Source organism: Pleurodeles waltl, chromosome 6 (genome assembly GCF_031143425.1).
Source record: "Pleurodeles waltl isolate 20211129_DDA chromosome 6, aPleWal1.hap1.20221129, whole genome shotgun sequence".
Taxonomy (NCBI): Eukaryota; Metazoa; Chordata; class Amphibia; order Caudata; family Salamandridae; genus Pleurodeles; species Pleurodeles waltl.
In genome coordinates this window covers 1,440,487,827-1,440,501,333 of record NC_090445.1, presented here as the reverse complement: position 1 = coordinate 1,440,501,333, position 13,507 = coordinate 1,440,487,827, and the positions used below count along the sequence as shown (strand labels likewise).

Below are 13,507 nucleotides of genomic sequence, written 5' to 3'. Positions count from 1 at the left end.
TGCTCTTGCCGAAAAAGCAGAATGTTGTCTCTCACAGTGAATTTAGCCAATGGCTGAAGTGTGCTGACTCTCTGCCCTATGATGTATGCTGTAGCCAGAGGAAGGAAAACGTGAATGACAACAGACCATTAGATGAACAGGGATTGCTGAAAGTTCATGTAGATGTATTATCTATACATATTTTTAGTAAAATTAAAAGTCTTGGCTCACAACAGATCTAAAAATGCATTGCTTTATTGAAAAATATCTGGAAGACTGTTACAAAAGAAACTTGTAAAACGTCTTATTTGTTTTTGAGTTTACCAGGGGCTGAATAGCTCAATGGGAATACAAACGGGGGACATAACATTTAGCAGCAATTATAGGTCCCTCTTAAACAAACATTACTTAAAGAATGGGCTACATGTTCCGCTAAGCCCCGTATCCATGAGAACCACAATGAAGTGCAACCATGACTAGACATCTAGTTTATGTTACTAGTGATTTACCCACAGTAAAACCAGCAAGCCCTGGTGAACCAAGAAGGAAAGGTCTTAATTCTCTTATGACAGTGCCAACTGACTTGGTGGCAAAGGGCTCCCATGAATCACTTTGTAGACCCGTTAAATTGTCTACCACTCAATGATGAACAGTGTTCCACCAGAGGGCAGAAAATAAATACAAGGAAACAAGTTAGTCATACTAGGTAACGAAGTACAAAAAAAAAGTAAAACTTTAGAGCCAAGCCTTCCCTTGCTATGCTCCCAGAAACCTATCCTAAGAGCCATCTCTTTATGCAGCTCCTTCCAAACCTCAACTGAGCAGTAAACAAAACCACTTACTTATAGTATATGATTTCCAATAGCCATTCAACCCCATGTAACATTTATCTTACACTGTTGTTTTAAGAAACAAACATGAAAAGCCTTAAAAGTAAAGAGATCTCATAAAGTAGCTGTTCCCCTCTTTTGCTCACAACAACACACAAACACAAAATAACGTCCAAACCTCTGACTTCTATTTACTAACCCAGCTCAATAATATCAGAGTGGCAAAATACTTGCTTGTACTTTAGAGAAAAAGTAATTAGTTTTACAAGTAAAAATACTGCTCCCTTTTATATGTTACCAAACAGTCCCCAAGCAACGAGGAAAGGCAGACTTCCACACCAAACACATTCAACGCGGACTGTTGATCAGCATGATGATATTTAGACTGAAAAACAGCTGCGGTGACAGATAGGTCGAATGGTTTAGGACTAAGAGTACATGAATTCAAAGTGTATTTAATCTTTGGTACTGGCATGTAGGAGAGACATTACAAAAGGGATGTATGGTGCATCAGCGGACTTACAAGTAAAACGTTATTTAAGTTATTTATGCATTTGGAAATTCCTTGTTCATATGAAAACACGTGCAAAGGAGGGCCTTGATATTCTCTTGATAAGACACTTCAGTCTTAACTTCAAGAGCTGTAGTGTTGCTAACAGGCTGGCAACAGCAGATCAATATGAAGGCCTATAGAGTTGTTAACACTGTCTCGCTACACCCATTTTTCCGTCAAAAATTCCAACATGTGTTCAGATGGAGGACTCTGGCAGAAATCTGACGAACAGAGTGCTACATCCTACCTCGTTCGGGAGAATCAAGGATGCTTCCCACTCATTCTCATAGTGTACCTTTTTTTGACCTAATAGCGGGGTAAGGTAACCTGGGGAAATAGAGGTGTACCATTCCTATGAACTCCACCCCCCCCACACCCTGCTAATATTTCTGTAGTCCCCATTAATCAATCTCATTTCAGATGTGCACACTAGAGTATTAACTATATTTAAAGCAGAACTTTAGCCCTATTTGATAGTTGGATGCAGCTATCACGTGAATGTCAAACTGTGTACAAGGCCACTCATCTCCAGAGCACCGGAAAATAGTTTGATTTAAAAGAAGTTGTCAGATATTTGTCTTGACAACTGAATACACATCTAATTCCAGCTCAAGTCAAGTCCAGGCTTGCCACAGGGAACGTGGGCGACTGCCAGGGGCCGGATGGCGGTATTCATATTTAAACCATACTGAAATCTGTGCTCTGTGGTAGTTCAAAATATTCAGACTATCAAATTTGAAACGCTTTTTGAAGTTAAAACAGTAACCTGTTTTTCACTGTCAAACATTCTTTTGTCAGAAGACAGGAATAACTGCCATTGAAGAGGGGGGGGGGATTACTTAGCATGAGTTGGATTTTTTGCATAAGCACAGAAAATTTAAGCCTCACTTCGAGATCAATGGAGAAAGATATGAGTACTGCAGCGTCAGCTCTGTAAGAAAGCTGAAACAAGCATTGGCAAAGCCATTAGGTTTCGTCTTTGTTTTTTCTTTTTATCTGGATGGAATACATTTGTTAAATTGTTTATAATGCTTGTTTTTAATTTGATAAACCGTTAATAGTCTATGTTGTCTATTAATTCAACATATATCACAACAAACTATTAACGGTTTATTAAATTTACAACAATAACATTTTTCTTAAATTTATAATCCAGTTAGAAAGAAAAAGGAAGACAGAACACAGCAGTGAAGAAAGAAGGGAGGGAAGAAACAAGATGTCATGCGGCGAAGAAGAAAGAAGACTGCAGCGAAGAAAGAAGGCGTCAGGGAAGAAAGAAGCCTGAAGCCGGCATGCAGCAAAGAAGAAAAGACGGCAACGAAGAAATAAGACAGAGAAGACGGCATGCGCCTGAAGAAGAAATTATACATCAACGTAGAAATAAGAAGTCAGTGAAGAAAGAAGACGACATGGAGAAAGAAAAAGTAGTAACTTCAGCATAATAGCCAGAGGACGGACACTGGCTAGAGTCCAATGGCAAGTGACCAGAAGGAGTACTTGGGCCAGAGGCACCCCAACAGCATGATCGGCAAAAGAAGACAGCAGGATGTGAATCATGCAGATGACGTGCTGGCCAATCAGAAGCATGTAAATTAGAGCGACACAGGACCAAGCCAATGGTAAGTTAAGGTTAAAAAAAAAAAAGGGTCAGTTTCTAAGTGTGGTAGAAATAAAGTGGCCAGATCTTTACCTCACAATAAAGCAGCACCAACTATGCATGCTTGTGGTTAGACACAAGCACAGCATTTTGTGCTATCACACAATGTGATTCCATGTCAATTTATTTTGCAGAGGAGGTAGGTCTTTTAGAGTCGAGCCTGCGTTGCATGCGCTCGCGCATGCGTATCGCAGCGAGATGCTTTAGTTATTAGAAAAGGTCTCAGAGCCCTGTCGACATCACGTCAGTGTGTTTTCATTGGTTCGCGGCTTGCATAGTAAAATCTGCTTGCTTTCATTAGTGGAAGGCATGCACACGTCATGCCTTTTCCGGTGGTTTGCCCTCCTCGAGCGAAGCGTCCAAGTACAGAAAACATGCAAGGCTCACTGATTTCTGTCGGATCGTGGACTACTTTTTCTCTATTTTATTAGCACGATTTCACTTGGCAGAAGTCGAGCGCTTTACACAGTTAATTTCACTTTTTCCGGTTACATACATAAAAGCACTTTGGCAGATAGATGAAAAATCGGGTTAGGAGTTTACAACGCGATCAGTTCTAACATGAGCAAACTCGAGACCCGTTGCATTGCAAATGCTTTTTTTTTTTTTTTTAAAGAAAAACCTACAGCCAGTATGTTTCGCTGTAGGGGGTTTCTGCCACTTCCTGTAAAGCAGTACTGCAATCAAACCTCTTTCTGAGCGCATTTTCTATTTCTTTCAAAATAAGTAAAACAATGACCATATACTAATAAGGGATTCATTTTTAAAATAATTTTTAAATCAAAAGAGCATGCCTTCAATCAGAAAAGTCCAGGGAAGCCATATTTTGGTAGCTGACAAAGATCTGGTGTGTTTCTCCACTCATTTTTTGTTTTTCCCTTCTTTTCATGAGCTTCTTTCAGGATCTCATTGTGCGGCTGTTCTTGAAACAGGGCTATTAATATAAAGGGTGAGCTAGGCGGTCATTCAGCAGAAATCTACGCATTCATATTTTCATTTTTTAGAAAGGACCCTCTTAGCTCAGTAGTGAAAATATTCAGAGGACTCAGGAATTACTATAGATTGCGGCCTAAAAATGGCTAACCCCCAAACAAAAGGACAGTTTCAAGAAAAGAATATTGGAGCCCTATTTACTCCAGGCATCAGACACCAAAAGCAGTTGATGTGTACTTAAACCACAGGTTTTATCTTTCTAGTATAGCAAAAGTAACTAGAACGCAACTTGAAAGATATGACATCCCAACTCAGAGTAGAAGAAACCTATTCCCAGATGTGCCCCACATTGAGACATGGCAACTAATTCAGCCTGAACAGACTTAAGATCAACCTTAGACACAACAACAGTGCATACTGGCTTAAGCTCTCCTTTGTTCCTCCAATTAACAGCATTGTCAAGGGTGTTAGCTAGCAGTTATCTATGCAAACAATCACAGCACACTGTCCAAACAGAAATTCAACTAAAATACTGATTGTTCAAGAGATGCACCAGAACAAGTTACTTACCTTCTGTTATGTTCTGTCTGTAGAGACTATCTAGCCACAGAATGCTCACCTTTTGAACATTCCCCATGTGCCAGAATTGATCCAGGTTCAGCAGTACCCCTGCACGCCATAAGGTGGCATCTTGCAGCTCTGCACTGACTCAATCCACTCTGGAAATTACATACAGGGCCTAGAAAAACACCACTCCTGCGCACCGACATCAGTTGCTTTCAAGACTGTCTGCGCCCCCAGACACAAACCCCCAAAAAGCAAATTGGTAGACCGTGCATAGATTTCCAGACTATGGATCGTATTTAATAATACAGTCCAATCATAGAACCTGGTGGATAGGCGGATGGTGAAGAATATGCAGCCAAGTAGAATCTCTACCAGAAATAGTATTACCGAAGGTAAGTAACTTGTTGTTCTGATGGAGACTAATAGCACATTCCTCACTTTTTGAATAGGATACTAAAGCAGTTTCTATTGGAGGTGGGTCTGTGAAAGGACTCAAACCAGAAAGTCCTGCAAGATCAAACGGACAAAACGCTCCTCAGGATAGCTTGACTGACCAGACTATAGTGCTTTATGAACAAATGGTGGGACTCAAACAGATGTCTGGCAGATGTCTAGGACAGGGACTCTGTATGCTAACAGTGGTACCACCACTATATGTCCATTATATGTTGTTTGGTAGAGTCTATGTAGAAGCCCAGAGCTCTTTTGGGGGTACAAGCAATGCAGTATCTTATTCTCACAGGGGTGATGCAAAGCACAGAACACCAGCTGGGTAATGGTTCGACCGATGTGGAACGGCAATCACAACTTTCCGCAGAACCAGTTTGTCTGGGAACAAGGTAGTATATGGAGGATAGGCACAAGGCTTGAAGCTCCCTCACACACCATGCTGAGGTGACGGTGATGAGAAACAGAGACTTAATAGTAAGAATCCATAAAGAAGAGCTGTGAAGCTGTTTGAAAGGAGTACACATCATAAATACAAGGACCAGATTAAAGTTCCACTAGGGCTGTTGCAGCTTAATCTCCAAGTATGAAAGTGGACATTGTGAAGGCCCGGGTGCAGAACTCTGCCCTCCTGCTGTGACAGCAGCCCCTCCTGGAGAGATAGCCTGATCAGAGGACATTTGCTTAAGCCCAGAAGTTTTAGATACTATATTTTCCATGATGTATGACTTGGACCCAGTCTGTCTTCATCTTCTTGAAAACTCTGGGCAGGAGTGGTATTGACGGAATTGCATCCAGGAGTCCCAAGTTCCACTCTAGGTGGAACGAGCTGCCAAGCAAGGCGCACTTTGGAAACTCCAAAACAGACATTATGGCACTGCTTGTTCTCAGTGGTGGCAAACAGACCAAGCCTTGGCTCTCCCCATTCACAGAAGAGACACTGCACCATCTCCAGGTCTAACTGCCAGAAGTCTCCAATCTCTCCATCTTCCAAATGGCCACCTCAAACCAAATGGCGGCAGGGAAGGTCAAGGGATCTGCTGATGACCCAATTGCAGTCCAGCAACCACCAATGTTGATCTTTTGCAGTCTCCTCCGAAACCCAAACATGGTCAAAAAGAGGTCCCCCATGATGCTCACCGGAACTTCAGAACTCACTGCAGAGCCTGCATACGCCACCTACCGTGCTTTACCAGCAGAATGCAGGAAGCCATCAGTACCAGCAGCCCCAGAGTCAACTTTACTGAAATACAGGACCAAGGCTGAAAGATCAGGATGATAGCCTGAATGTCCTGGACTCTTTCCAGCAGCTAAGCACAAAATCAAATAGTGTACAGAATATTTCTGAAGGGGAGCATCTGAGGAGTAAGGTGCAACTTGGGCACATCGATAGTGAACAAGCCTACAGGAGGTTTGCTGTAATCTGGAGGTGATTGACTGCCTGGGGTGAGTCCACCTTAAGCAAACTATCTCGATGAAGGAGAAGAATGGCACCCCACATCTCTGAAGATGGACTGTTACCATTACCACTTTCGTTAACACCCTATGGACACTGGTGAGATCAAGGGGGAGTAACAAACTGGAAATGCTCCTGTCCCGCCATGAACCGCAGGTAGCACTGAAAGGCTTGCAAGACTGGAATATGAAAATAGGTGACCTTCCGGTCCAATGCAACCATCCAATCTCCAGGGTCAAAGGTAGACAATACCTATACCAGGGTGAACATTTTAAAAACTTCTCCTTTCGAAGGAAGGTGTTGAGAGCACATATCCAGTGTAGGTCAGAGCCCTTCCTTGGCGCCAGAAAGTAGCATAAATAGCAACTATCCCCTACTCAAGGCACCAGAATCCTCTAGATAGCCCCTTTGGATAAAGTTGCTTGTACTTCGTGCCACAAAATGGAGAGATGGCCCTATGCCAGTTGTTGGGGGGACAGTGGAAGGTGAAGTTGGGTGGAAGAGCTGGAGTGCTTTTTGCATACAAACTAGCTGCAGTGATCACCTGCCAACTGAGAAATAATTTTTGGATTCTTACTCAACCAGGTGGCCGTGCTATGTAAAGGTCACACTAAACAGGCCTGGCAGGTGGTGCTATGGGGAGTGGCAGACTTGGCAGCATGCAGACATTGGCCTTGTGAGCAGTGGGCACCTGGGCTGTGAAATTGTTGTGTCCTCTGAGGGTGTTGGACAGGCTGGATGTAAAGGGGGCCTCCTCCAATACCACAAAAGGAGTGCAGAAACTGGTGCATTTGGCGAGGAGGAGCAGAGAGGCCCAGACAGCAAGCCATAGCCCTACTCTTTAAACCACTCAAGGACAGAGTCAGCCGTGTCTCTGCAGAGGCGCACTGCATCAAAGGGAATGTCCATCAATGAGGACTAGACGTCACTGGAGAATCCAGTAGATCAAGCCAACCATGGCAGTGAACAGAAAAACTAGTGCCAATAGCTCGCCGATCGAACTGGTGATGTGTGAGGCACAAAAAATTGTGAACTTGGCTGCATCACAATCATTTTGAATTGCCTGGGCCGTGAGAGGGCATAGGTTATCAGGAACAGACGGGAGGATTCAAGCCACTGAATCTTAAAGGGCATGGGAGAAACGGCCCAACAAGCAGCTGGCATTGACAGAGCAGAGGGCTAAGCTGGTGGAAGAAAAGTACCTCTTACCAAATTGTTTCCATACTTGCAATTTCTTGTCTGGAGAAATGGAGGGAAATATGTCTGGATTAGAGGCCTGAACAACAAGGCTGTCTGGTGGAGGATGCTTGGAGGGAAAAGCAGGGTCACCCTCAGCTGGACGATGGTGCATAGCAAGCTGGCTGACAGGGGGCCAGGGCAAGGTTTGGTCAAGGCCCCTAAATAATGTGTCTGCCAAGCTTTGTTAAATGGGAGGAGAGGCTGAGCAGAAGTCTGCGCAGGTTGCAGGACTTCAGTCAGAACATTAGTTTCTGCCACCATGGTGGGGAGGTAGAGGTTAAAAAAAAAAAAAAAAACTTTAGCCACCTTATGCTTAACCAAAGAGTAGGGAACACATTTCTGTGCGGCAGGTCCAGGAGAAGGAAAAAATGGCCACCTCAGGAGAGATGTTGAGGCCACTTGACCAAACTCAATCAGGATTAATGCCAAAAAGGTAGTCCAAGCTGGGAAGCCTCCTTTGAGGAATAGGAACGTTCAACAGAGGAAACAGCAACTTGGCTGGATTTGGGACCGGAATTAACTGTGCATCTGACTGAACAACTGGTTCCACCTCCGACTGGTTCCTACTCCTCCTCCAGCACTGACGGCATCAGCAAAGGTGACTAGGAACACGGGGCAGGCCCAGGTCTCCATCTGGAAGCAGAGGCATGAATGGCTCAGACATTCAAATTGGCGCAGAGGTCGAACCTGCCAGCGGTATTACAGATGAAGGGCCTCACAGGTCCTTGAGGTCCAAAGGCACACCATAGGGAGTCATAAGGCATCCAAACAGGTGGAGAATGGTTGCACGGAACTCTTCAATATTACATGGTGTGGCATTTGGCCCCAAAAACTTGTGTTGTGCCAGAACAAGTTGCAGGATCAGCTACGAAGTCAGCGAACTTCAGGAGCGACAGAGAAGAGTGGCATCGCCCACATACCTGCTCAGGCGAATGGCACAAAGGAGGAGAATCCCACTTCAACATCTTGTGTCTTTTAGATTTTTTTAAACTTGTTTATTTATGCATAGAAAGAAACACAGATAGCTATGCACTACATCATAGCATATTACATTGAAGGAAAAATACAGTCAGTAGCCCAACCATTGGCAGCACCCGTTCGAGGCCACCCATCGGGGCTCATACACTGTGCTCTGACAGGTAGGCATAGAAAAATAAACACTTATTGTACTAGACTAGGTCGAACCAACCAGCACAAACGTATTGGGTATAGTGATTAGTGGCGCCAAACCCTACACATTTAGTGTAGTGCATTTCACTACATCAACTATCAAACAGACAGAACACTGTGATTATAGTGAGCATCAACAGATCGGAAAATCGTGCAACAATGCCCATATGACAATCACGGTATCAAGCACACGATTTGGAGGGAGGGGAGGGGGGTGGAACACCCGAGGGGGGCAACTGGAAAACAGCCCATATACAACTCAGGGACCAGGATGAGGAGGGGCTCCATCTGTGACGACCCCCACATCAATAACCAGCCCTGGAGTCACACCTACCACGATATCTCAGAACTCCCAGCCCTGCCTCTACAACCGCTAACCTCATTTCATGAGTGGACTAACTATATCCAAAGCTCAGCTGATGAAAGCGTCTGTCAAGGGGCCCTTCCCTCCACTCTCTCGCACACCAGATAACTCTCCTTTTAGATTTAACTGAAGATTTGGAGCATGACGAAGACCAGCCTCTTGTGCAGCTCCGGGAAGGAACTTTGGTTGTGGACCGCAACATGGAGTGCCTTATGTTTGGCAAAGAGTTTCACCTCACGTTCCCTAAAGGCCTTTGGGCTTATCGACATGGTCTGTGCAGACCTTGTAGTTGTGGCTCGACTCCAGGCACCACAAGCATACCTTGTAGGGATCTGTCACAACAGTCCCGACAGGGGTTGAAGCTTGTAGTTTTGGGGGGTGACATCCCTTGCACACTGGAAAAATGTTGAGGTACAAATCTCAACTAGACTAGGAAGGGAGCTCCGGCTCCGCGTCTGATGGAACGGAAAGAAAGGAACTGACATCTAACATTTAGTGATGCTTTACACTGTTGGAAAATCCCCTTGGGTAGCAAGGAAAACGTGTGCCAGTTTACAGATTAACTTTGCAGGAGGCCTTTATGAATTGTACATTTAATATTATATCTTTGTGAACCAACTGTTTCAAAGCCAAAATCACAGTTTTTCCAACTGATTACTTCTACAATTTATCCCTGGTAGCTTGGTCTTCTTCTTGGACTCTATCAAGACTAGCTGCACTAAAACATCCAACCAATATGGATTATATTTTAATAAATTACATGATTAAGGATTGAAACAGTTCGCTGTTTATCCTTGATGTACCAAAGATTTTGCCCAAGTAGTTTTAGCCTTTTTTTTTTTTTACACAACCAACTTGTACAATGATGATCTTTTGAGCAAAGTATCAAACCCACCAAAAAAACGCTGAAAGTGAAGTCTCAAAAACGTACACAAATACAGTTCCATTTGTATGTATTTATAATTTTATTTCAGGTTTATGAAACAGAGCTTGTAAACCATAACACTGTGGCAAGGCGCTGTAACAGATGAGAAAAACAAGCAATAATATGCCAAAAAACATTACATTTGAAAGTTGTTGCACACAGTGTAAAGTAACTGTCGAAGATATATTATGAATACAGCACGATGGAAGTGATGACAAGACTGAAGGTACACTTAAGTGCCTTGAGCAAGTAACCTTTCACAAAAGACTACAGTCTGTGCTCTGTGAGATTAATAGTTCACCTGCATTAGCTAAACTGGACGGAATGGAGATGAGACATCAAATTGAGACCCAATTATCGTAGCTTAAGAGGGTTACCAAATGCCTTAATGTTCCTAGAGGCACATTTTAAGTTGTGGGCTTTCATTTAACAAGCTAATGCGTTCTAAGAGTTATAGTGTTAAGTCAGTTCAAAACAACTAGAGCTCTAGTTTACACTGGTTTGTAAAGAAACCAAGCCTAGGTATGAGACATTTGTGTATTGGGCGATATGGTTATGTGGTAGCAACTCAGCCATGGAAGTGCCTTTAAACTGTAATCACAAGTCTGAAGCGATGTACCCTAACAGAGTGTAGAACACCTGCTATGCAGTCCTACCTGCTAAGCTCTGGTTCACAAAGGCATGGTTTCTTCCATACAAAGACATAGTCCGAGTTTATTATGAAGCAGATGTCTTCTATTGATCATTGAAACAGACAATCAGGGAAGAGTTGAGGGATAGCTTCAGCACTCTATCCTTCTCACAAACTTAGTTGCACTGCCTTTTTAAGATGATCAACTCAAATATTTGCTTTAGATATAGACCATCAGGAACAAAACATCAGTATCTGAGAAGAGTGAGCAGCTGACCAGTTGCAACACAGCCTTTATAGGTATACTTTATATTAAACTCTACCAAATGGTTAAAGGCCTTGATCTGGGCTAGTGTTACAAGTGAAAATGGATATGTTACTCACAGCAATCAGATATACAAGTCATCCGGGGACAGGGCTTCAATTTGCAGTTTGCTCTGGCGAATACTCAAAGATGCAGACAACACACAATCCACTCATCAGTACAATGGATTTACTAGACCAACCCGGTTATTCCTTTCGTTAAGCAATCATGCAACTTTACAGTACACAAAGTCAAAGACCTACATGGTGTGTATCTACCAAGTAAGCCACTCTGTCACTGATGCATTTCAGTTTGAGACTCAAGATCTGAATGCTCCAACTCCTTTTTCTTAATGAACCCCTTGTTCTGCTATGCTTCACCTGTACAATAAATATTATGTTAGGTTCACGTCTAATTTTACACAGAGTGGTTTTCATTAATCCACACAAAGATCTTCTGGACACAGTTGTTACAACCAGTGCAAAAACAGCCATAGCTCTACAAGGGCAGTATAGTACATTTACATGATATAGCTATGCAATGTCCACTTCTCTTTAAAAGCTATGTTGTCACCAGGTCACTATACATCCATAATCAATGCAGAAAACGCCTAGAAACAATGAAGCTTTGTAGTGTGTGCTTTATTCAAAATAAACAAAAAATAACCATACCAAACAAAACGTGATGCACGATTTTGACATGCTACAAGGACTGTAAAAGGAGAAAGATGCTCCATAACAGTGCAGAGCGAAGTAACATAAGAACACCGACTGTACCTGGCATACTCCTGTGGGTAAGGTGAAGAATACCAGGTCTGGATTTCATACTTCCCAAACTCAATCATGGATGGAAACCGCCCATGGGCGTCAACAACACGTTTGCATCCAATCTTCTGCATAATACAAAATAAAAAAATGTGTTACTCAAACCAAAAAAAATGAGCAATGTAAACTTGATTCTAAAGTACAAATATGTATACAGCAAGAGGCACTGGATAAAGAGCAAGTATGCATCCTGAACCTTAGACTTCCTTATCTGGGTACTGAGTAACCTTCAAGGTTTATGGAGCCAATACTTAAGAGTTTTTGTGTTCTAGTCCTCAAAATAAGTATCTCAATTAAATTGCTGAGGTTGGTGAAATGTTATCTTTAAGCTTTATTTACTAAATAAAGCAAACACGTTCTATATTTAATACGTATTAATAAAAAAAAAAAAAGATTATGGCACACAAACTATTCTACAAAGTTTAAGACACGTTTCTTGTGTGTGCCACTGGAGTGTACAATTTTAAAATAAAAAGGCCACGTATAGACAGCTGCATCCCTCTTTTGAAAAGAGTATCTGTGGCAACGGGTATACTGCACAAAATAGGTTTAATAAGCACACAATATATGTATCTGTAAACCCAGTACTATAACTCTCTCAAGGCCACCGTTCCTTGCTCATTCTCATATATGAGAAACTAAAATATTCTTTGTACTCCAGATGATATTACAAAACTCTTATCTCTGCCTTGAAGAAAGCACATTAAAGTCACGAGGCAAAATGGTATGAAGTGCTCATCTCTGCCCCCACTTGATTGACCATAACCAACAATTGTTGTTTACAGTAAATTAAGTACTAACTTAAACTATTCAGTATAACTATGGCCAATGAAATTATGAGGAAGCAATGGCCAAATTATACTACCAAACGGACTGAGTTTTGATGCACAACATGTACCAAAGTTTGTATTATCTAACCAATTTGACATTTTAACAGGCTGATAGAAAAGGGATTCATATGCTTTTGGAAGAAAAAAAAAGTTTGTATCCACATAATAAATTCTATTCAAAATGCTATTAAACAATTCAATTCAGTCTTGTGTGAAAATACCAAAAACAACTTTCAAGTAACATTAACCTTTCAGAGTAAAATATTTGTGTACTACATACACCAGTCTGAACTTCAAAACAAGCGTAGGTGTACACACTTCTAGTGATAAGATGTGCCACGTATGTTATTTGTATTCTAAAACTAGATTTTGGCTTTAGCCTGCCATGTCATTCCAGTAAGAAACAGCTACAGGGAGTGCAGAATTATTAGGCAAGTTGTATTTTTGAGGATTCATTTTATTATTGAACAACAACCATGTTCTCAATGAACCCAAAAAACTCATTAATATCAAAACTGAATATTTTTGGAAGTAGTTTTTAGTTTGTTTTTAGTTTTAGCTATGTTAGGGGGATATCTGTGTGTGCAGGTGACTATCACTGTGCATAATTATTAGGCAACTTAACAAAAAAATATATATACCCATTTCAATTATTTATCATTACCAGTGAAACCAATATAACATCTCAACATTCACAAATATACATTTCTGACATTCAAAAACAAAACAAAAACAAATCAGTGACCAATATAGCCTCCTTTCTTTGCAAGGACACTCAAAAGCCTGCCATCCATGGAT

At 41.9% G+C, this 13,507-nt stretch overlaps 1 protein-coding gene across 5 annotated transcripts in view; it reads right to left on the bottom strand.

The window, feature by feature from the left end:
- KAT6B (lysine acetyltransferase 6B) overlaps nt 1–13,507 on the bottom strand; it is a 346,743-nt gene that overhangs the window by 92,874 nt on the left and 240,362 nt on the right. For all 5 annotated transcript variants that reach the window (XM_069240850.1, XM_069240852.1, XM_069240854.1 and 2 more), the window contains exon 9: nt 11,832–11,947. In XM_069240850.1, the coding sequence (XP_069096951.1) occupies nt 11,832–11,947 (116 nt within the window). The remainder of the gene's footprint in view (nt 1–11,831; nt 11,948–13,507) is intronic.